Genomic DNA, 25,959 nt, shown 5'->3' with positions numbered 1-25,959 from the left:
AGGCTATCGTCAGATATTTGGTTCATGAAAATGAGTACGATTTAAAGTCACAGTGACAATTAAACACAAAATTCTATTGAACTCATCGTTGAGTCCAAGACAACGTTTGTGTCAAATTCCCCCACAGTGTTCTTGAGTTATTACACTCACCAGAATGAGATGAATTCAAGGTCACATGACCTTGACCTTTGACCACCAAATTCCACTGAGTTCATACTTGAGTCAACTCAACCGTTTGTGCCAAATTTGATGTAATTCCCTCACAATTTTCTTGAGATATTGTGTTCACAAGAAAGAGACAGACAATGTTACAGTGACCTTGACCTTTGACCTATGACCACCAAAATCTAATAAATTCATCCTTGAGTCCAACTGCATGTTTGTACAAAATTTAAAGAAATTCCCTCAAGGCGTTCTTAAGATATTGTGTTTACAAGAATACGTCCATACCAGAGTGTACATACGGACGTATGGACGGACAACCCAAAAATATAATGCCTCCGGCCTCGGATAAAAAACACATGATTAATTAACCCTTAATTTAGCCAGTTAAATGTGAAACGATCTATGCAGTTTGATTGAAATAAACTCCTGTGTAAATGTATATTCTAAATATACTGACTCTAAAATAAAAAATTTTGAGTCTGGTGAGTTTGGTGATGGAGATTTTGGGCCTGTTTCTCGTTAAACACTAACGTTTTTACTCTTAAAATAAAGGGTCTATCTCTGTAGGGATCATTTACATAATGTTTTCAGGCATTGAGAATAACAATTGGAGCCTGTCAGTGAAAAAAAATAACACTTTTAGTGGACGTACGTTGATGGTGCCCAGAGTGGTTACATTGCAGCTCTTTCTCGGTACTGGACCCATCTCAAATCTTGCTGTTACCATTACTCACTTGGACACAAAAACATGGAAAAATAGAGTCCAGGTTAAAAAATACAGAAGTTTCCCTTTAAGGTTATCTATTGGAAAATGTACCATAAACAAAAGAGGCTTGAAAATTCAATAGCAACTTGACTTTTCAAGTCACTTCCTGAACTCCCGAACACGAATATCAGCCCTCTTTCTTGCTTCAGCTCAAAGGGAGGAAGTGCACCGATTGTTTCAGGTGGCTGCTGTGGCTTTCTACGCCACTCTGCTCTATCAAACCGAACCCGCTCACAGCTTTGGCAGGATCAAAATAGATCCGTAATGAAAGGAAATAATGAAGTGGCTTGATAATTGGAGGCAATGTGCCGTAAATTTGTTGTCACATGTATGTTACGGAGTCGCCCAGCCTGACCTTCTGTCTGATAACAAGCTTTCCTCCTGTGTCATGCAAAAGAGTTATCTCAAATTTGAATATATTCAAAGAAACAGCCAAATGAGTCCTCGGCTCGGCTTTAACTTTCGCTCTGCGTTAGCCGCTCCCTGATTCCACTGGTGACATACTGAGCAAATAACAAGGTAAAAAGGTTACAGAGGACTAATATCAACACGCCCTGAGAGTGTGCGATTAACCCTCACGGACTGTTTGGGGCATATTTACACGCTTTTCAGTCTTCATTATTTTGATAATTGTGTGTGTGTTGATGCATGTGTCCTAAATGTAGTCCAGATTGTGTATTTGAGTGTAATCAGTGAATTTGCAGCTCAGCTCCTACAATAAGTCTAAAATACACTGTGGAAACTAAATAGTTACATTCAGACTGTTCAGGTCCAAAAATGCTCCATTGAAACCCATTCAAACTGACATTTTTGATCCCACAGCCATCAGAGCAGAAAAACAGGACTGCTGATCACTGACGTATCCCAGACTGTCAGCAGCGAAAAAAATCTACCAAATTTTTGAATTTACCGTTGACCTGAATTGTTTAATGAAAAAAACATTTTTTTTTTAAATCTCACGGTTTTTCCATTAGATATCACAATAATAAAAAAAACATGTTGATAAAACGAAATTAAATGTAGAAACATTAACAAAATATTTCTTCACACTACATACATTATTTAAACTACAAACATTATGTAGTTTTGCGATATGATACTTATGATCAAAGGTGTTTTTGAAAAAAAAATGCCAGAAAATTTCAAAAGAAAAACAAGCATTTATAAAAAAAATTTTAAGAAAAGTTGCCTTCCTAAAAGAAATTGGCTTTTTTCCCCCTACAGAGGTCCAGGCTAAGCTCTCAATGTCCTTAAATCCTAAAAGCACTCCTGCTTTTAACTAACTGCACTGTATTTTTGCAAAATGTTTCATTTCATTGTGTTTTAAGCCCATCTGTAATTTACATTGTGTCAAATAAAATGTAATATGTTGTCATTTCTCTGATGTGAGGACTTTAAACTAATGACTGGACCCAGTGGCTGCACCAGTTAGGAACCGCTGCCTTTGAGGGTCCGTGCGTCGGTGGAACAGGGGCCGCGTTCCACTATAAACAAGCTTTTAAAAGGCTGATTTACATGAGGAACAGCGAGCCCACACTGCAGAGAAGATATCTTGTGTCATACACATTTTTAGAGCAACTTTCCTACTTTCAGAAATAGCAGCAGTGATTCCACCCCGGGACACCGGGGACGTGCTGTAATAGATGGAAAAAAGTCATTATGCAGTCAGGATTCCCCCCCGCTCCGACCTTCACCACCCTCTGGCTGCACCCGGGGTCGCAGTGTGCGGCGCTGCGGCACCGCACACGGTGTTGATGGATAGTTTTGTTTCCAGCTGAGCTGAAGCGCTCTGCCTGTTTCCCTCGCTGGCGCCGGATCAACACCGGGTGGAAAAGCGCGCGTCCACGTGAAAGGGACCACAAATGAGGCAGAGCAGAGCTCTGACGGAGGAATTCAGGGTTCCCGCACATTCTCATGGACACATTTTCAAAACTTTTCCAGGACTTTTCAAGAGCCCCAAAAGTTTTTCTTTCTTTACCCCACTCGCCCAACGTTTTTCAAACATATAAGATTCAAAGTCTATCAAAACAGAATTTCAGCTTCCCCAATGAAACATTAAAAACACAATCTTAAATTATGATTTTTACAGTTTCTGGCTATGGTAATGTGCATTGCTGCCAATTCTTTAAAAAACACAAAAACAAAACTTGGGTTCCAAACCCATTGTTTAAATAAATATGTTTTACAAAATGCTAATTTATTTTCAGTTTTCTATAAAAATTGCCAAATATATATGTAAAATGAAAAAATGATGGTTATTTTTAGAGCAAACCTGCCATATAAACCCTTGTTTTTCTTTAAAAAGGAAAAAAAAACACCAAAAAAATGGGGAAAAGTAAAAATCACCAAAATTAAAAAATATATTAAAAAAATTAAAAAAGAAGAAGAAAAAAAATAGGGGTTAAAATAAATACAAAATACAGACACTTAAAGTTGCATGCCCCTCTCTTAACCCAAAAGTGCTGAAAAATTATTTGTCATGCTTAGTGGGTGGGTGTGAAGAGACGCATCATGGTTAAAAAATTTTGGGAAAATTTGTGATAAATAAACCAAAAAATTACCAAAATGTTTTCACTTGTCGACTCATATTAAAGCTTCATTATGAAAACCAATTCACCGTTATGTTACATGAATTTGGTTTCATTTATGACACACAACAAATTTCCATGATTTTTCAATTACTCTTCCAGGCCTGGAAAATGTGATTGTGACTTTTCCAGGTTGTTCCATGAGAGTGGGAACCCTGGGAATGAAGCTGCCTAAAGCTGATGGTCTGTTAGGTGGCGATTACAAAGCGGTTTTTGCGTCAGATCCCAGCGAGGGACATTTGAGAATAAAGACGAAGAAGAAACGTGATGAGCTGCCGTCGTACTTACAAAGGAGACGCAGGCGGCGAGCAGCAGGATCCTGACCAGGAGGTCTTCAAACTGCTCCACCACCAGCTCCCACAGGGACTTTCCTGAAACACACACACACACACACACATTCATGCATCTCGGAGCTCAAAGTGTGCCGTTATTCTTAAGGGTGGACAGGATCTGGGACATGTATTGACATTAGCTCCTTAGTGAAGACAATCTGTGTGTTTACAGAGGAGTAGAGGTGTGTGTCTATTGGTGGAGAGCTGCAGGAGTGCACGCTGCCAAAGTTTAGCCCTCTGTCCACACGGGACAAAAGATCCTGGCTCAAGACACTTAATCAGGTAGTAAAGGGAGGCACTGGAAAAATCAATATTTACCTTCTTCAGCTGGGAGCTCTGTGGGAGCCGCACCACGCCGGGTGTAAAGGAATCGAATCGGCGGGGCCGGAGAGCGAGGAGAGAGACAAAGAGCAGTTAGTGCGTTTGATTATCTCAGTCTGAATTTACAATGCACACAAACATGTCGCTCTGCAGAATCCTTCTGCAGGTTTATGATGAGAAAAAAAAACGCTCTGTGGAGGAAAACAGAGCAGCAGAAACTGCTGCATTATTATTACTGACTACAAATTTAATATGGAGGACAAAAAAATGACTCAAGAATGAAAAAATAAATGTATAAATACATACAGGGATGAATACACTATGGATAAGTTAGTAAATATTGAAATAAACAAATACATGGATAAATTAATTCATAATAAATAAATAAAAGAATATATAAATGTAAATGTTTTTAAAAGATATGAAAATAGGTAAATGCAAAAATGAATAAACATTTAACAGTTGATTGTTACATAGATAATTATAATACATTTACTTCTGTATTTATTTATTCAGTAATATATTTCCATATTTGTTTTTAATCCTGTATTTATTTAGCATTAATTTATCTATGTATTTATTCATTTATGTATTTGCATATTTATTTATTCATATTCAGATTTATGTAATTATAACTTCGACATTAAAAAAATTTTTTAAAATCATTTCTACATTTCTGTTGAGCTACATTTATTTACATCTGTATTCAGTTATTTACTTACATATTTATTTATTTAATCCTGAATTTATTTATACATTTATTTATTTCTGTCTTAAACTGTACATGAATAATTAAATATCTTACAGTTATTTCTACAGCTTTATACATACTGTATGTACACATCATTTATTTAATCCTGTATTTATTTATGCATTTATTTATTTCCTGATTTGATTCATACTGGGTTTTTTTTTCTATATATTTTTTTATTTATAGCTGCATTTATTTATTGATTGATGATTTAAAAAAAACTGTGATCCAACATGTGCATCATCATCTGCATCAGTATGTGGGTAAGCTCCTGAAAAAACAAACCCAAAGAAGGCAAACACGTCGCTCTTTTCTTTCGCATCATCTCGTCATTTTTCATCTGTCACATGAAAAGAAAAGCTGTATTTTTGGGGGGCACTTTGAAGCGAGTCGAGCTTCTTATCTGATTTGATTACCAGAACACGACACCCACCACACATGAGTCACCGGTGAGAGTAGAAAACACATCAGTCATATTCTAAAAACGTTCCAACTGACAAGTACTGTTGATCAGCGTCGCCACAATGAGACACCGGCGTGCTTAGTCACTGCGTTTGTCAGGTCCTCATCAAGTCCAACGCAACGCCACGACCCAGCAGCTCCGAGGGAACAAACCACATCCGTCACTTCCCAACGACAGGACCGACAATAATAAAAATAATAATAATATAAAACATCTCATCGACAGTTTATCAGCTCTGTTTTGTGCATTCGTCTGCCGTCAAAGTCTCTGTTTTGTCAGAGTTTCTCTGTGGAAAAGTCTCTCCTCTCAGCAGTGGAAACCTCGTGTTTCCCTGCATGTTTTGACCAGACGGCGCTACACGAGCATCAAACGTGACCCTGCGGAGGGAGAGAGGGGCTGGAAAGAGGAAGGAACATGACGTGAGCCCGCAGCCTCCTTCCAAAAACAAAAACCCTGCAGCCACTCACGTTACACAGGCCACTGGCGGAAAGAGAAATTATTTCACATCATGACTTCTGGACTCGTTCTATGCAATTTTTATTCTGTTAAAAAGGGAATATTAGGGGGTGCTTATCCAAAGTGAGGGTCTAAAGATGGATGATGTTGTTGCTGTACAGCAGTGATACTCAACTTATGGACCTGATCGGGCCCCCGATAGGGTGCCAGGTGGCCCCCCTACCACTTTCTAATTCACATCAAAAATACAGTGATTCACACTTTGTTTTTGTACTTTTAGTTTATGTAAGAGTGCATAAAACAGCATCAAAATAGAGCTTCAGTGCCAGTGAAGGGACCTCCACACCCCCCAACAGAGGTCCTAGCTAAGACCCCAATGTCCTAAAATCCAAAAATGTTCTAAAATCCATGAGATGTCCTAAAATCCTAGACATGTACAATAATACAAACATGGATCCTACAAAAGTCCTCAAATCCCTAAAATATTCTAAAATCATCGAAATATCCTAAAATCCTAAAAAAAAAAAAAAAAAGGGAAAATCCAAAAATGCACACAAATGTTTACTAGGAGTCAAGAATGAACTGAAGAATCTGGTGGTCAAAGGTCAAGGTGGTCAAAGGTCAAGGTCTCTGTGACCTCATAAAACAAAATCCTGGAAACATCCTAAAATCCTAGAAACATGCTAAAATCTTAAAAATGTCCTAAAATCTTAGCAACATCATAAAATCCAAGAAATATCCCAAAATTCTCAACACATTCTAAAATCTTAGGAACATGCTTAAATCCTAAAAATGTCCTAAAATCTTACAAATGTCATAAAATCTTAGAAACATCCTAAAATCCAAGAAAAAAATTTTAAAAAACCCTAAAATTAGATTTGTTCTAAAATCCCAGAAATGTCCCAAAATCCTCAAAATCCCTTAGATCGTAGAAATGTCCTAAAATCTGAGAAATGTCCTAAAAATCCTTGAAATTTCCTAAAATCCTAGAAATGTCCTAAAATCCTAGAAACATGCTAAAGTCATTAAAAATGTCTTAAAATCTACAATTAGATTTGTTCTAAAATCCTACAAATGTCCTAGAATCCTCAAAATCCCTAAGAATGTAGAAATGTCCTAAAATTGCAGAAATGTCCTAAAATCCTAGAAACATCCTAAAATCCATAAATGTCCTAAAATTCTTGAAATTACCTAAAATTCTTGAAATGTCCTAAAATCCTTGAAATGTCCGAAAATCCTCGAAACTTCCTAAAATCCAGAAATGTCCTAAAAAGTATGCATGTCCTAAAATCCAGAAACATCCTAAAATCCTATAAACGTCCCAAAATCGCTTTTGAAAGCTGCTGTCTGGAGGGTTTTCAGGTTGGACGCGGTTGGGCACAATTGGACACGATTGGACACGGTTGGACACGGTTGGACTGAGGGGGACTTTTGGCTGCACTGTGCCAGCAGCAGAAAAATGGAGAAGTGGGTTCTGCTGTTTTCCGAGCTCCACCAGTCTGACATGAGCCTGTTTCCCCATTACTGCGCCTCTCTGACTGCATAATGTTTTTATGGCAGACTGGCTGGCTGCGAGTCGAGAGCCGGAGACAAAGACGGACTGACTGAGAGGACAAGACAGGGAAAGAGGAGGGGGGAAGGAAAAAGAGAGCGAGAGGAGGGGGGAGGGAACGGGCTGGAGGTGTTGAACGGGGTTCCCCGGCTTCCCTCTGCCAAGGATTCCCTCACAGTCATCTGGGCCGTGTCGGCCGAGGCTTGCCCGGGCACATTCCTGAATACTGACTTCACCTCCCTCTCTGCTCCGTGTCCCCACAGCACCTCCCGCCCAGACAATGAATAAAAGAGCTTGTTTACTCGCAGCAGCAGCAGAGGGGAGACACTTCCTGGAGACAGTTGCCAACAACAGCAGGGAGCTGTGCTCTGTGTCCACAGAGTCAGGGGGTGGGGCGGAGGGGGGACGAGCAGGAAACTGGCCGTCCATTTCTCCGCTCTGCGAGACATGTGCCGATAAAAGGAGCTTTCACCGCTTCTCTCTTTTTTGGTCCGGCTAAGTCCATTAAGAAATTACAGCCCAGATTAAAACATCACAACAGTGGTTAAGCAGTATTAACGAGCTCAAGAGTTCAGGCCCACATGAGGACGTTTTCAGCGGTTGCCATGGCGACTCGGCTGGTGGAGGCTCCTTGCAAAAAAAAGAAAAAAAAAAGTGCTGCACGAGGTGATGTGCCTGCGTCTGTCAAAATTTACCCGGAATAACGGTTATGCAATTGGCAAGGCCTTGATGCAGCAAAACTCTGACTGCAGGAATCAAAAAAAACCAAAAAAACTACAACACACTCTGCTGCTGATGAATGCTAACAGTTAGCATGCAGGCAACTCCAAATACACAGCCAGCAGCCAAATGGTTAAGTGGGTGCATTTTGGCACAGGTTAAGTACACTTATGTTTGCCACAATAAGATTTCAATTCAATACAATTTAGGTACAGGTGTAGTGGGAACATGAAGGTGTAAGTGGAGTAGTTTTTGCAGATGTTTCGGCCTCTGCTGAAGCACGATTTTCTACAGTAGAGAAGCACTTGTCAACATCAGGAAAAGTTTTGTGGGTTTTAGACCGAACGTAGCAGACCGTGAGAGGATCCAGGTGGTATGTGCCAAGCGGCAAGTCAGGCCAGAGGGGAGAAAAGAAACCGAAAGCGCCAGGACAAAGAGAGGGAGGAGAGCTGGCATCAGGGCGAGGCTGACCCGACTGAGAGCCGTTCCTCTAACAAGCCTTCTTCTGACTAATGTCCGCTCTCACGAGAATAAAGTGGATGAAATGTGATTGAGGCTCACTCAGAGACTGCTCTGCACACATCTTCAAAGAGACACGGTTAAACCCCTGACATCCCGGGTCAAGCTGCTGCACTGGATGGACGGACCTTGTGGGAGCCGACAGGACGCAAGACTGATGCAAATTCAAAAAATGTACTGCAGGAATTGAATGATGCCACCAGCAGCAACATGCCCAAACAACTGGGGGGAATTTTCATTGTAGCTGCTGATTTTAATCAACTCCAAAGATGTATCAGGATCAAGGACGAAACTAAAATGACCAAAAGATCTACCTTCTACCTTCTCTCTGGCATACCTTTCTGTCCTATTAAGGTAAATGTTTTAAAGACTATTTTGGGGGGCATTTTCCCTTCAGAGACAGAAAATGTGGGAAAAGGGGGATGACATGCAGCAAAGGACCGCAGACAGGAATCAAACTGCACGAGGTGGTTTTGTGTGTGGGAACGGGGCTTTAGTGGCTCCGGCTCAGGGATCCGGCTCCATCCACTGACCATGAGAAAGTAAAAGAGTCTATAAATACTCTGACAGTAACCCCTAATGACACAGGCTACTATAGCTGCCTACATCCGCTCTCTCCTAATGTGCTCTGCCGTCGGAAACGCTCTGAACGCATTAACCAAATGTGAATTATGAATGTATCCCGCTCTCCTCGCTAACCTCATTATCTCCGCTACACTGAGGGCATCGCAGGTAACGCAGCACAGACGTCTGACAGAGTCCCCGGTCCCTCCGTTCACAGAAATGTCAACGCCGGGCTTCCCCTTTCTGAGGAAGTCGTGCGCGGCCGAGTCAAGTGGGTGAGCGACGGCGTGAGTATTCGCTGGAGCCCCGCTGACCTCTGAGCCGCCGCCGCGAGGATCAGAGCGCCAGCAGAGGAGGAAGTGCTATCAAGTCACTAATCACTCCTCTGCAGCGTAACGACATGCAGCTACTCTCTGGTCATTACAAGTCTGGAAACTTCTCACGCTGACTTTAAGCTGCTGCACTCAAATACATGAATCATACACACACACACACACACACACACACACACACACACACACACACACACACACACAAAACTTTAATGACCACAGTGGGAGCTCTTGGACATGGTGTTTGAGCTAAACGCTAACATCCTATTAAGGGGCTATGTAAGATACTATATAAATAAAGTTATTATTTTTATTTATTTATTTATTTTATTTTTATTATTATGGTTCCCACACATTTTCGTGGACAAAATTTCAAAACTTTTCCAAGACCTTTCAAAGACCCATTTTTTTTCTTTGTCCTTTTTGCCCAAAAATTTGAAAACATATAAGATTCAAACTTTATTCAAACTTAATTTCAGCGTCCCCAATAAATGTATTCCTGGACCATCGGCAATTAAAAAATTTGATAACATTTCTGTTTTTACAGTTTCTGGCTATGATTAGTGGTGTAATTTTGGTGATTCTCTTTTATGCTCTCTATAAAAATTGAAAAAAACTTTTTAAGAAAAGAAATGCCCATCTTCAAAAAAACCAAAATCATCTAAAATATATATATATGTTTTTTTATTATTATTTTTTTTAATTCAAAGAAAAGAAATTCCCCAAATTTTATTTTGTTCAGGTTTTATTGATGCTACAGACATTTTTTGCACTTAAGGTAATAATCCCTTTTTTGCTTATTTTCTTGTAACTATTTACTGATTTCTTGCTCATTTTTTAACAGGCCAATATGCTCAGGCTTCAACCTGTTAAAATCTAATTTATTCAAGTTTGGTTTTGCGATTTTAAAAAAGGAATTCTCTCATGTTGTTGACTGTCCTTTGGGATTTGTTTTGTAGTGTTTTAAAAGTATCATTTTAGCACTCACCAAAAATGTGTTAAATATGTTTAAACATATATATATATTTAAATTATTAATATTAATAGTTTTTTTTTAATGTTTAAAAATATTTTAAATTATAATAATCATTATATCTATATCTATCTATCTATATATATATATATATATATATATATATTTTTTTTTTTTAAACTATGTTTAAAAAATAGCTAATAAATCTGCCTTGTCCCTTGTTCCTTGATTTCATTTCCTTGCATTTAAAAAGTAGCAGATAGCAGATTTGTTCATTTCACTGCAACAGTATGGACCTCAAAGTGTAGATGTGTTTTTTAAACTACCATGGCAAACGTTAAACCCTGCAGAGACATCCAGACTCTAAAGCTGAGATATGTGCAAAGGAAAGAAGTAATGGTTTCATTTCAGTGAGAGGCAAAGACTCACAGAGGGGAAAAGACACCGTTGGACAGGAACGAAGAGACGTCCTTCTCAATACCATTAATATGATTTCAGCTGCTGTGTTTGCTTAACTGATCAACCTGTTCTTGTCTCCGCGCCGGAGACACACAGGGAGGAAATGTGCACTGAGCTGCACCGAGATAAGTTTGGAGAGGCTCATCTCTCAAAGACTGTCGTGTCAGAAAAAAGAATTAGTTTCAAAGTGGAGATTTTATCTTTTCGAGCCAATTAAGACGGAAAATGACACAAGATTCGTCTCGATGGCTCCTGCGGCTGCTGATTGGCTGCACCGCCTCTGACGTCGTCAGGCTGTGGTCGGGGAAAAAGAGATGGGATTTTTCCCTCTGTGATGTTGCACAGGAGCGAGTGTGATGGAATTAACCCTCTGAAACCTGAGCAAACTGGTTTGGTTACTTTCAAAAAATATGGAGAGAAAGCAACAAGCAGCTTAATTAGATGTGGCACAAAAATCTATTAAAAAATAGTAAAAAAGTTACAAGAAAATTAGCTGAAAATATGCACAAAAAACCCCCAAAAAACTAGAAATAACACCACACAGGAAGATACGATCCGCATAGTTTCAAGATGGGCACCCAAGATATTTAAGTTATGGCCAAAAACATGTTTTATGCTTTCACCTTGACCTTTGACCTTCAATCACCAGATTCTAATTAGTTCATTCTTGAGTCTAAGTGAGGTTTGTGCCAAATTTAGGGAAACTCCCTGAACGTCATAGGGTTAGGGTTAGGGTTAACCCTAACCCTAACCCTTCAGAAATTGCGTTCACAAAAGTGATGCAAGGTCACAGTGACCTTGACCTTTGAACATTAAATTTTAATCAGTGCATCCTTGAATCCACTCAAAACGCTTGCTCCAAGTTCAAAGAAATTCCCTCAAGGTGTTGAAAACACATTGAGTGAAATCACATTTTCAAGAATGAGACAGATGCTGGGTGTCTATGACCTTAACCTTTAACCTTTGACCTTCAACCCCCAGATTCTAACCAGTTCATTCTCGAGTCCAAGTGGACATTTGGGCCAAGTTTGAGTAAACTCCTTCAAGGCCATCTGCAGATACTGCATTCTCAAGAACGAGAAAGATGCAAGATCACAGTAACCTTGACCTTTTAAACACCAAATCCTAATCACATCATCGCTGAGTCCAATTAAACTGTGCTAAATTTGAAGAAATTCCCTCCTGATGTTCTTTAGATATTGGGTTCACAACAATGAGTGAACCAAGGTCACGGGGACCTTGACCTTTGATCTATGAGCACAAAATTCAATTCAGTTGCTGAGCCCGAATGAGTGTTTGTGTCAAATTTGAAGAAATTCCCTCGAGGCGTTTTTTTAGATATCGCGTTCACAAGAACGTGCTGGACAGACAAACAGAAAACGTAACACTTCTGGTCCCTTCTATCGCCGGCACAGAGGCATAATGACCCAAATAAAGTGATAGAAATTAATTTAAAAAAAGTATATATTTATATATATTAAATTAAAATTTAATTAATGAATTAATTAATTTAATTCTAATTATTTATATAATTAATTTCTGTAACATGATTTTAAATTATCATAATTTTAAATATAGTTTTCGGGAAATTTTCTCACTATTTTTTTTTAGATCAAAAGTTACCAATTTTTTGCAGTTTTTTGGGATATCTTTTTTCAAGTTGTTCATTGCCTTTTCCCCAATGTTTTAGAAAGAAATCAAACCAACTTACTCGGATTTCAACGGGTCAAACAGCTTGTGGAAGGCCTCGGATCCAGGTTTCAAAGGGTTAATCTGCAGCATCACTCTCACATACGTCTTGTGAGGCATGTTTCTGTGCACGTGAGTTACACAGATGTTTTAGCTGCACATTTTCAGTCTCACAGAAGAGCCTGAACTTTATCCTGAAATCAACACATTACGGTCAATCTGATCTGTGAATTTCATTTCCCACAAGCGCTGCAGAGACGACGTGAGTCGTGACAAACTGCTGATCGCTCCGCCGATAAGACATCTGTGTTTACGTGTTTACTGCGTGTGCGCGCACACACACACTGCTTGTTGCACACTACACTCAGGCTCAAACAAACTGACCGCCTTGTTCCACATTTGAGCGCTCACAGAGTGACGCGGCGAGTTACAGAGGAAAAAGGAAAAAGGGCCTGTCAGCGGCGCAGGACACGCATGAGGTGATTGGCACAGAGCTCGTATCTCGTCGGGGCTCCCAGCTTCCTCTTTAAGGTCACAGCTGTGTGCAGAAACACTTTTTCAACATCCCAACAGGCCGCCAAGGAGGATGGCACGCGGCCACCCAGCAGCCAATGGGAGAGGCTGAACGCTGTGAAAAATAATCTGCAATCCCCCAAACGGCAGACTGAAATATCTGTGTTAACGCAGCGCTATTTTTAGGCTTTATTCTGGGTTTAGAAACCAGAGCGACACTTCTGTCCAATCAAACGGCTGCAACTTTACCCATCTGAGCCCTGCAGCCGTGGAGGACGTTCACACTCACCAAACTGTGGAACTATTTTTTAAAATGGTTAAAAATATTTAAAACATACACCCACTGACACTAAATGTATATGTCACTATTAAAAAACAGCGTGACTTTTAGAGCCTACACATTCAGCGGATCCTCTGTGATGTTAAAAAGATGATATTTAAGGAAAAGTCTGGTGATATTCTAGATTTGCCAGAAAAAAAAGTCTGCATTTTTCATTTCAGTGTGTCTCATCGGCACATAATGCTGATAAGTCGTAACTTAACCCTTTCAAACTGAGCAAACTGGCCAGAATATTTATAACATGCATAACATGTAATGTGTGAGGGAAATCTCAGGCCAATCAAATTTAATTTGTAATCTCAAGATCTCAAATTAAAGTCTTCATTTCGGGAAAATACAGTTTCGTTATCTAGGATTCTCAAATTGAATATGTCAGTGGCTCTAGAAAAAAAGTTTTGTTACCTCGAAATCTCAAAAAAATGATCCATTTATTTCAGGAAAATGTATAAATGTTTGACCACTTAGAGCTTCCATACTTTCATGACTTTAGAAACTATCTATCTATCTAACTAGACTAACATCCGTGGTTTGCAGAAATGTACAATATTAATATTTCCTTCTGATGACTGAACTAAAAAAGTAGTTTAAACTGCACATAAAACTCGAGTAAAAGTACTCAGTTACATTCCAGCTCTGTAAAGTACAAGATAAGAAAACGCCATTCATGTCTCTGCAAGTTGTTTTCTGTTTTAACATGAAGCTTCAGTGTTTCCTTTCTGCCCAAACCGCCGCAGTGACGCAGAACAGGTTTACACGACGCACCAAACACTTTTCCTTCTGTTTACTTCTTTTTACAGACAACCTGCTGAGCGCGCGCGCGCGCACACACACACACACACACACACACACACACACACACGGTGTATCTCTCTGCAGGCCCTCTGATGACCCGAGGTCACACACATACTGTACGGCATATGCTCGGTGCACGCGCAGCCCACTCCCCGGCGGAGCGATGTGATGCGGCGGGAGCGTCCGGGCAGCAGACGGCGGTGACTCAACGGCATCGCGCGGCGCGGGCTGGACGGTGAGTGACAGATGCAGAGGTGGGAGGGAGGAAGAAGAGTGACAAGCTCCAACAGGATCGCAGCTCCTGTGAAGGCGGCCGGGCAGGCGCACAGCGAGCCCACTAACACCGGGAAGTGACTCAACACCCCGAGGACTTCAAATTACTTTTCTACAACTTAACTCTCTTTTTACAGCCCACACAGCGCCGACACTGGTGCCACAATTTAACTCTCAACTGGACTGAATTTACACAGTGACAGCAAAGCAGAGGGAGAGAGTGCTGCAATGTGCGACCTGTGCGTCGTGAGGAGGAGGAGGAGGAGCAGGAAGCGTCTATTTCAAACGCAGGAGCGAGTAAAAGTCAAGAGTTGCAGAACAGGAAGAGAAAACAACACAGTGAGATCCCACTAGAGGAAGTTGTAATTATTATTCAGAGCAGCGACGTTGCGTAATTCACAGAGGATGGTATCACCTCCGAGCAGCGGCGTCAGACACCTCCGGGAGGCTCCAGAGACGGAGAACAAAACACGGTTTTCGGTGCCAAGAGGTTTATTAAACGAGCTCAGGCAGCTAATAATCAATCAAATCATGAAGACTTTAAAACAGGAGCAAACAGGTTCATTTTCTTTCAACAGCTTGGAAGGAGGGCAAAGAGTGACTTCACAAGACATTGCTTAAAAAAAGAAAAAAAAGCAGAAATTTACCTGATAATTAGACATATATATATATATATATATTAAATGAAAAAAAACCAAAAAACTCAAAAAGTGCAATTTTTTTTCTGGAACATAATTTTAGATTTACAGTTCCAGGATTAATGAATATATTTTCTGGACATTTTCTCTTGTTTTATGATAATATCTAATAATCTCCCCAGCTAGTCATTTTCTTGTCACCTTATGCAACTGTTTTTTGTTTGTTGGGTTTTTTTCCCATTTTTTTAAAATTATCTTTTGGGACATTTCTTGCCAAGTTGCTCATTGCATTTCCACATTTTCAAACCAAACCATTTTTTTTAGTTTTTAGAAGTTTAAATGCTTGATCCAGGAGTTAAAGGGTTAAAACAAATTGTGAGCTCAACAGAGTCTCTCTGTGTCTGCAGAGTGCACTAACCAGCAGATGCAGATAGGTCAGAGGTCAGGCAGATCGCCTCTGATATTGTATCACATTTGTAAGATGCAGCAACCACACGCACTGCTGGGTGGTTTAACCTGAACATGTTGCACAATCCTCTCCTCAGGGGAGTGTCGGGACATTTTCAAACTCATTTTAAAGGCTCTCAGAGCCAAAGAGGGATTTATTTAAACACGCTTTGATTAATAATGCCTCTTTATTTAACACTTTAAAGTCTGCAGAAGCTTTGAAAGTGACATTTTTTAAGATTACAAAGCAGGAAATTGTTAAAGAGGACTCAATAAATAAATGATCCTCCCTGGACACTCCCTCACCTGTGCGTCAGAGCAGCTTTGAGGTCGACCCCGCCTCCGAGCCGTTGATTGCTCATGAGGACAGCATGCCCTTTCTGTAAATGAAGGGACTGCGCCTCTGTAATTGGGGTTGTGAGAGAGCGCGGGACACAATGATCGAACACGGCGAGCTCTGACAGCACACACATTCTTGGCGCGCCCACACGCAGAGAGACGGGCCTGACACTTCCTCCACGAGTCACAGCGAAAGTGATGAACCGTCTCGTAAACTCGGCTGCTTGTCAGGAAATTAGCTCTGTTTCTTTGTGTGAATGAAGTCGCAAATCAAAAAGGAGACCACAAGCGAGAGGTGTGAGCAAAAGGTCAGCCTCCTCCTCCTCCTCCTCCTCCACCTCCTCCTCCTCCTCCCGCGGCTCAGCTGTTTCTCCAGCATCTCAGAGACGGATCAGACACTCGGCCGGGTTTCACCGTGCCAACATGACGACAGCACTCACCTGTCTTCACTTACAGAGCTGCAACATTTTATGTGCATCATAAAAAACAAAAATGAGGGCAAATCAATGATGTCTTCCTCCTAACGAGACGAGAACTCACTTAACGACACAGCTCAGCTTTAATATGCCACTTTTCTGCATTAAAAAACTAAACCAGCGATACTCCACTTAAGGCCCGCAGGTCAAATCTGGCCCCAAATGATCTGCCTAATGGCCCCCCAACCATTTTCTGATCCACAACAAAAACAAAGTGATGCACACTGAGAATTTTGTACTTTTAGTCTCCATAAGGTGTCAGAGAGCATAAAACAGCATCAAAATAGTATTTGTTTATCAAAAAGTGCCAGTGGAGGATCCCTCACACCCCCAACAGAGGTCTTAGCTAAGACCATAATGTCCTAAAATCCTAGAAATGTCCTAAAAAGAAAGAAATGTGCTGAAATCCTAGAAACATCCTTGAAACATAGAAACCAACCCTACATGTCCTGAAATCCTAGAAATGTTCTAAAATCTAAGAAACATCTCTTAAACCATGAAATGTCCTAAAATCCTACATATAATGTTCTAAATTCTTAGAAATATCTCCAAATTCTAGAAACATCCTTAAGTCCTAGAAATGTCCATGAATCCTAAAATCATTCTAAAGTCAGAGAAATGTCCTAAAATCCTTGAAACTACTTAAAACACTAGAAATGTCCTGAAATCCCTGAATTACTAAAATCTTACAAATGTCCTAAAATCTAAGAAGCATCCTAAAATTTTAGAAATATCTCAAAATCCTAGAAACGTTCTAAAGTTCTAGAAATGTCTTAAAATCCAAGAAACTACTAAAAGCCTAAAAAACATCCTAAAATCCAAGAAATGTCTTAAAATCCTAGAAACTACTTAAAACACGAGAAAAGTCCTGAAATCCTTTAAATATTCTAAAATCCAAGGAACATCCTTAAAACCATGAAATGTCCTCCTTGAATCCTTGAAACTACTTAAGTCCAAGAAATGTCCATGAATCCTAAAAACATCCTAAAACCCTAGAAATGTTCTGAAATCCTTGGATTTTAGGACGCTTGTAGGATTTTAGAAATTCAAGAAACATTTTAAAATTTTAGAAATATCTCATAATCCTTAAAACATTTTAAAGTCAGAAATGTCCTAAAATCCTAGAAACTACTTAAAACACCAGAAATGTCCTGAAATCCTTAAAATATTCTAAAATCCATTTGGGACATTTGGGATATTGTGGTTTACGCTGGTTTTAGGAGCATTTTTTTGGGCACAAAGGGCAAATTTTCACCACAGTTTTGTGACACCGTGTCATCAGTTTACGCCGTGTATCGTCATGGATACGCTGTACATAAACCAACTTGCCAACATTTGGGGAACAAATTTTCTTTTGTTGTTCATTACCTTCTTCCCATGTTTTTGAAAAATAAAAAATAAAGCCAATTTGCTCGGGTCTCAGAAGGTTAAATAAATAAGTTGATTATATTTCCGTCTTTGCTGAAGCTTTTCATTGAGTTCAGTGAGTTAAGCAAATAATAGCTTGCGGCTATTAATTAAAAGTTTTACATTTTATCGCAGCACCGACCTTTTCAAGAAGGTAAAGGAAGGAAAGAAGGTTCAACAACAAGTCCACCGCCGCTACAAAACTGTGGAAATAAATCTTATTTTGACGGAAAAAAAGCAAAATGACAAGCGGCTCCAGCTCTTCATATGTTTTCTTTTTTTAGATATTTTTTTTAGCTCTTCATATTTTCACATGCTAAACACAATGTTAGCACACGTTAATCTGAATCTGCACGGCTGCATGTAAACAGGAGCGTTAGTGGAATATTTATTTTCGGATTTTACGTCTATCATTTCATATGATGCTATATCGTTTATTTCTTTTAACGCTTTGCATCCATCTGCACGGCCGAGGAGGCGTCTACACAGCGCACCAAGAAAAAGGTCAATCTAAGGCCTAATCCACACGTTCACGGGTATTTCTAGAAAAGTAGCTTTCTCTATGCGTTGTGACCTTTTGTACAAATGCAAACTGAGTTTTTGGTCACTGAAAATGGACAATTTAGGAAACTCCAGCCTGGGTGGTGATATTCAGAAACTCCGTTTGCAGTGTTATGCGTTTTTTGATGTCACAGTGCATTGTTATCTCCGCCTGCAACACTTTTTATTTCATCATCTCAGACAGAGACACTGAAACTGTAATGAAAGGTGGCATCGTGTCGAAATCATCAAAACACCATTTTCACTGTTTATTTCTGCCGATAAGTTTCTCTAAGTTTCTCTAACTGCGCGGCTGACAAGTAGCTGAGATGCAGCTGAGCAGCACCTGAGCAGCGCTGCTCACACACGCAGAGAAACTTCACTTCAGTCTCCCCGTGACGTCATATTGTTGTTTTTGTTGTTGCCTAAATTTACATTTTGGTGTCGATTTTTTAAAAATAAATAAATGATTTTATGTAACTAGATGAGGAAATTATGCATTTCTAAAAATACCCGTGTACGTGTGGACTAAGTCTAAATTAATGAGTGGTAGTGGCAGTAGTTTAGGCAGGTGAGGCGTTGTGTTTTTCTGTCTGCAGAGCTCCGATTGCGACTGTTTAGCCACATTTTGTGAACACGGAGCAGCAGAGCAAACAGTAGTTTATCCAACTTAATTCTCTGGCAATAGCTACTTTATTTGTAACTGTAGTTTATGTAATAATTTTGTGTTTTAGTAGTTTACAGTCATTAGGGGAGATTTCCAAATATTTAGGTATATATTGTGTATCGCGATATAGCCTCAAAATATCATGATATTATTTTACAGCCCTAGTAGGAACATTGTTGGGATTTTTTTTGGAGTAAGGGCAAAAACGGGATTATCTTGTGCATGTAAATGTATGAAGCAGCATCCCACCCACAAACAAGCTTTGAACTGACACTCCCTGGAACAAAACACCAAAATTCACACACACACACACACACACACACACACACACACACACACACACACACACAAACACACGTATACACAGAGTCCTTGCAGTCAACTACGAGGCCTGCGGTTTGTGTGCAGCAGAGGGGAAGCAGCCGCTCAGCAGCCGTACATCACTCTGCAGCGTCAGGGACTAAAATAGTAAACAAGCTAATTTAATACAGTTTCCCTCCTTTTTTTGGCTTGTGGAGGAGCAGCTTCAGTGGATAACCTCCATGCAGTCAGACCCCCAAAAGAGGGACAAAAAGGGTATTCCCTCCCTGTCGTATCTGCGTGGCGCTCACAGCAGGCAGGAAGTTCATAGCTCAAAGCGAAAGAGATGTTATCTGCGGCGAGACGTTGCCTTTTTTTCCATGAAGTCATCGCGGGCCCCTGGGTAGAGCTGCAACAAAAGGGCCACTGTTTGACGGGCACAATGCGCCGCTCTGCCGCACAGCTCGGCCACACATGCAAATGACAGGCCAGGAGGGAAAGGTGTGGTGATGGCAGGTCCGAGCTCAGCACGGAAAGACACATTTTCACCTGGAAGTCACCTGATCTGAATTCACCCTTAAAATCTGGAACGACATATTTTTTTCAGACGGTTGAGGGGATTATTAAAAAAAAGTCTTAAAAACAAGGGGAAAATGTCAAGAAAATTCTAACTTTATTTATAGTGTATCCTAACTATATATTTGAAATTATTTTGTAGAAGAATAATCATTTCTATAATTTATATATAGTTTATATTGTACTTTTTCAAATTTATTTGTATTTTTCTTGCTTTTTTTTGAGGTCATTTTCTTGTTGGTTTTTGTTTCTAATTTTTTTGTCACTTATCATCAGGTTATTTTCTTGTGCTGATTTTTTTTTTGTAAAAACATGGGGGAAAATACAGTGAGAAACTAGGCAAAAAAAATGTCCCACAAAAAAAATTAGTAAAAGGAAAATGCCCATTAAAAAAAAATACATCTATCTATCTATCTATCTATGTATATACATATACATACATATATGTGTTTATTATCAATAATATATATATATATATATATATATATATATATATATATATATATATATATATATATATATATATATATATATATATATATATATATATATATATATATATATATATATAAACTGGCATGCAAGTATAAATACAATATTACCACATAAAAATATTGTGATACTGTATCCATCTTGTCCCAACCCCATTATAAGTTAATTTTAAAAAAGGAAAACATTTCCACAAAACTATGATTATTATTATTTTTCACTATTTTATAAATTTATAAATTTTGTAACTTTTAAAAATCTTTATAATTTTCTTTTTTTAACCTGTATTTACTTGTTAATTGTACTAAATTTCTGGTCATTTTACTGTAACTTATAACTTCCTCTCATGTTTTTGAAAGAAGTAATGCCAGTTTGTTCAGGTGTCAAAGGGTCAGTGGTGGAGTGTAACTAAGTACATTTACTCAAGTACTATACTTAAGTACAGATTTGAGGTAATTGAGTATTTTCTTTCATGTCACTTTATACTTTGTCAGAGGGAAATATTGTACTTTTAATATTACTACATTTAACTGCACACTTTAGTTTGTGTACAAATTGAGATTTTTTCCATGAAACATCTTTGTTATAAATTAATTTACCAAACAGTTTCTACAAGTACTGCAGAAACAATTAGTTGTTTAATCAATCAGTGGATGAACAGAAAATTAATTGCTAACTATTTTGAGAGAGAGAAGTCTTTTTGTGGGTGTTTTTTTAATTATCATTATTATTATTATCTTTTTTCGTTTTCATTTTTTAAATTTAAATTTTTTTTAGTTTTTATTCTTTTTTTCAATTTTTTATTTTTTATTTTTGTTTTGTTTTTTGGGTTTTTTTTTTTTTTTTTTTTTTTATAATTTTGTTTTTTGTGTTGTTTTTTTGTTGTTGTTTTAGGTTTTTTTTCTTCTTTTCTTCATTGCATTTCTCTGAATATACTTACTTGCTTTGACTTGTGGAAAATTTCCAATGCAGTGCTTTAACAGAGTATTTGTGGCATTTGTACTTTTACTTTAGTAAAAGATCTGAATACTTTCCCCACAACCTAAGGGTCAACTTCAGTGTTTTGTCATTTCTATCCTGCATAAACTGCTCAGCTCTCTCCCTCTGAACTGTAGTTTTTTTAAAAAAAAATCTTTTTACTGTTACTGTAATCTGTTCACTTCTATATTTATGTTCTTATGACTTTTACAGCACTTTATTTTTCATGTTATCTTATTATTTTCTTTGCACCTCCAAACAACTCCCTCACATTAGAGCTGATTTTGCCCCTGACGCCTTTCAAACATGATCTGCTTCCCTGTCTGTGTAACGTGAACTGGAAAGTATCCGCCATGTGCAGAACAACTGTTGAAAGTGAAAACAGGTTGTTCAAGATTTTCTGTTTCATTATCTCCACCGGCTCATCCTCCTCCTCCTCCTCCTCCTCCTCCTCCTCCTGCAGCCCGCTGCTGCTGCTGCTGCTGCCGCGGGCTGCTCCGCACTTCCTGATCCCGGTGTGACAGCAGCCGGAGGATGAGACGTGTCAACACTTTTTTTTTTGTTGTTTTTTACATGACAATAAAGCTTCCTGAACATGTTTCTGACATACTTCAACACGACACCGACGAACTCAGGCGACGGATGCGTTCATGAATATTGAAATGTCTCCTGTGTGTCCACTGGACTGATATGCAATGAATGATTTCAACATTTGCGCATCAATGAATTTCCACTGACTGTGCGCCACGGGGAATTTTTCTTTTTCTTTTTTTTTACGCGCACGGTTTTGCAGCGGCAGCATACGACACAAGGCTGAAATACGCACCAAGTGAAATACACACGTTGAAATACACAGAGAAGGAGCGTGCGTGTGTGCGTGTGCGCGCGCGCGCGCGTGTGTGTGTGTGTGTGTGTGTACTCACCGTTCGGTCCATATCTCTCCACATTGACTTTGACCTGCTCCAGAGTCAGCCCGGTGTTCTCGTTCACACCGAAGTTGTCCAAAACTTCAGTCGCCGATTTAGTGTGCGCATTTTCCATGGTGGCGGACTGGGCTTACAAGATCGGGTCGAAATGCATGTAGTTGAGTAACATCTACTGAGGCGGCGGGAGGGAGTGCGGTGCGGTGCGCTGCGGGGGAAGGAAACAGCAGTAATGTCCACCGATGCACGCCGAGTGTCTCTCTCTGTCACCTGTCCCCCCTGAAGAAGACCTCCGCGGACACACGCGCTGCTTGCTGCTGCTGCTGCTGCTCTCCGACCGACTGCTGCTGCTACTTCATCTCCATCTGAAGGTGTGCTGTGTGCGCGTCCGAGCGCGCCGCCTCTCCGCCGTTGAGCACTCCCTCCTGCGCTCTGATTGGCTGCGCGCACCTGAGCGCTGCCGCGTGAAAACACTTCAAACATCTTCCTCCTCAACAGGATGCATGCAGCTCCGCCACTGTTTTTTTTTCTTCCAACCTTTATTGAGAAAAACATTTGAAGACATATGCATTAACCCTTTGATGGACATCAAACTGATCCTAAAAATTGCAAAAAAATTAATAATAATTAAAAGGTGACAAAAAATATCTAAAAATTAATTGTAAAAAAGAGGGGAGTATTATTAGAAAAGTATCCAAAAATAGGGAAAAATGTCCAGAAAACGATATTCAGAATTATACACACACACACACACACACACACACACACACACACACACACACATATAGATAGCTAGATAGATAGATAGATAGATAGATAGATAGATAGATAATAAATATAAAATGCAGAGCTCTTTTATTTTATGTCAGATATACTGTATTAAATAAAAGTTAAAAAAAAACATAAAGTATTAAATATATATTGTATATTTCATTTCAAATATATTATAAATGTTTTATAGCATTTGTTTTATTTCTTTTTTGTTATTACTTAACTTTATTCTGTGCAAAACTTTCTTTATATTGATTACTTTTTATTTTTGTTTTACATTTTAATAGTATGTTTTTTGATTTATTACAAAATTGTGCCATATCTGTCTCTTAACCTTTGCAGTACTTTAAAAAAAATGTACATTTTTTTAAATTATTATTATTATTATTATTATTACATTAAAACAGTGTTTTTAGTCCTTAGCACCAAGATCCCTGCTGTTTTTTTTGGCAGCCCTACAGCCAGTTGCACAAAGATTAGCTCAATGTCGACCCGTTTTGCTGTCAGACAAACAAAAGTCAGACAAAACAAGGCACGACGCTGCTCTGCAGGCTGCTCTCCACGGCCCGAACAACCGGTAAAAAGAAGAAAACAGGGCTTGTAATTTGTGGTTTGTCGGTGTGTCAGTAAAGAAATTATGTTCCTGAATATGGCCTCTGATCACTCATGTTTTTATGTATGAATTTATGTCACACCTCAGTAGTTTTTCAATAAATTGTGCTTATGTTGCTCAAGAGGAGAGCAGCTTGAACTAATAGCTTTGTCAGTATGTTTTTACTACTATCTTTATTTTATATTCAATGAACAATGACATGAGTGCAGAATAATCACATGCATTAAGAGAACAGAACCTGAACGTTTGCTGCTTTTTACTGAAAACTGACATCACTGCAGTTATTATCAACTTTATCATGTGTTCATTTTGGCTCTCAGCTGCCCATCAAACACACACCATCATCAGTAAATCTGTAACTGCCTCATATGAGTCATGTGATTGACAGGATGACCCCCGTCATCACCGTGACTCATCCTGCACAACAATGATCGAGAGGCAACAGTAGAGTGTGTGTGTGTGTGTGTGTGTGTGTGTGTGTGCGCCCTGCAAATTGCAAGAAATTAGTCAAAGTTGACCTGATAATGACCCCTGATAAGAGAGAGAAAATTATTAGAAATTTTTTTAAAAAATCTGAGGGAAAATAATCTAGAAAACAGGATCTATCAGTGATACATTTAAAATAAAGTCATAAAAATCCACTTTTTAAAATGATTTAATTTTATTGTTTTTGTTTTTTTGTTTCTGAATTTTGAAATTTTCAGATTATTTTCTTGAAACTTTTTACTGCTTTACTTTTTACTAACTTTTACTCTCTTGCCAATATTTGGGGTCATTTCTTGCAGAGTTACTAATTTCCTTCTTATGCTCTTGAAAGGAATCAGGCCACAGTGTTTCAAAGGGTTAAATGTAAACTAAACCAAATAAATCATATTAATTTGTCTCAGTTTTAGATGGATGTTACCAGCTCGTTCTCTTTCCAATTCTGTAAAATACCGCCACTTTAATGTTAATTGCAGCGAACGATCCTGACGCCAAAAGCCACCTTTCACTTCTGCATGATACGCCCCTGCTCATTAGGCGGGTTTCCATCACAGATTTGCACAAAACTGAAGCAATTTTTTCGAAATGTCTATGAAAACACAATTGTGAGATGACTGTGTTTCCGCTGACTGATGTTCTGCAACTTCTCCTCTGGCAACAACATCCCAGTAACCATGGCGACGGATGTTCAAAACATTAGCAGCTTTATTTCTATTGCAGCCACCAAACTAGCCGTCATTATTCCCAATCCAAGGCCAGCGTGTTATGGAGCCGCGATGGAAAGGCGAGCCCCTTATACGTGGGAGCGGCCACGTTTGAGGGATTTCTGGGAGATGTAGTCCACGATTTCACAGAGGAATTGTGGATTCAAAACTTGCTCAGAGTTATGTGATGCAATAACAGCTCTTGTAGCTCCTGGTGCATCCTGAGGGATCCAGATCCTGCTGAGGAGCACTCAGACAGTGTATGAAAGGCTCGCGGTCCGATGACATCGCAGCTCCGCCTCCTCGTCATCTGAGTGCGGCCTCGTTCAGCTCAGTCCTCCGGTCATGACAAGCTGTGTACAGAGCTGTCTCTCAGCTGTTCATGTCCCCTGCCTGAATCACAAGCAGTGTGTTGTGTGTTCACCTGTGTGCGTCCCTGTGAATAAGTAAGTAGGACCTACACATGGTTGATTTAGTCTGTGTGTTGAGAAGTTGCACAGTGGGGACCTGCATGCTAACGCTAGCGGCTAGCGCGCTAGCTAGCTAAGTTCGCATTTTATGCATCTGTATTGTTTAAATGTTCCGGTTAATAGTGAGGATGAATGCACCCTCATTTAACTTCGTTTAGTTCACAGTCTGTGTCATATTTAGTTTATTAAGGGTGCAATTTGAGTTGTATGCTTGGTGTAATATGCAAATCTATGCTGTAACTGTGGCGCTGTGCTATGTTTTCAGCTAAGTTTGTTTGTTGCAGACCACACACACACACACACACACACACACACATCACAAACTCACCCAGCTGTACTACACACACATGGGACAATCAAGAAGGATTAACGAAAGAAGAGCTGCTTCCTGGCTGTTCTGAACAACACTTACTATCCAGACCAGCACTGCAGTTTACCTGGTTCTCACCAACACACAGCGTCATGTGACCTCACAGCGTCATGTGACCTCACAGCGTCATGTGACCTCACAGCGTCATGGGACCTGGAAAAGACGAAAAGTGTTTCCGTTGCAGTTTTTCCAAAATATGT

General features: G+C 39.4%; 1 protein-coding gene across 1 annotated transcript in view; it reads right to left on the bottom strand.

Moving 5' to 3' along the window:
* atp2a3 (ATPase sarcoplasmic/endoplasmic reticulum Ca2+ transporting 3) overlaps window positions 1-22,858 on the bottom strand; it is a 67,195-nt gene extending 44,337 nt beyond the window's left edge. Inside the window, exons 1-3 of the mRNA XM_088088918.1 lie at window positions 22,349-22,858; window positions 4,170-4,187; window positions 3,808-3,890 (exon numbers count right to left, since the gene is read on the bottom strand). Coding sequence (XP_087945044.1) covers window positions 3,808-3,890; window positions 4,170-4,187; window positions 22,349-22,466 — 219 coding nt within the window. The 5' untranslated portion in view covers window positions 22,467-22,858. The remainder of the gene's footprint in view (window positions 1-3,807; window positions 3,891-4,169; window positions 4,188-22,348) is intronic.
* Window positions 22,859-25,959: the final 3,101 nt, after the last annotated feature.

This window comes from Plectropomus leopardus, chromosome 15 (genome assembly GCF_026936395.1).
Source record: "Plectropomus leopardus strain MGB_pleo_1.0 chromosome 15, ASM2693639v1, whole genome shotgun sequence".
Classification (NCBI taxonomy): domain Eukaryota; kingdom Metazoa; phylum Chordata; class Actinopteri; order Perciformes; family Serranidae; genus Plectropomus; species Plectropomus leopardus.
The sequence above is the reverse complement of the archived record's forward strand: the minus strand, read 5'-3'. Positions and strand labels throughout refer to the sequence as shown.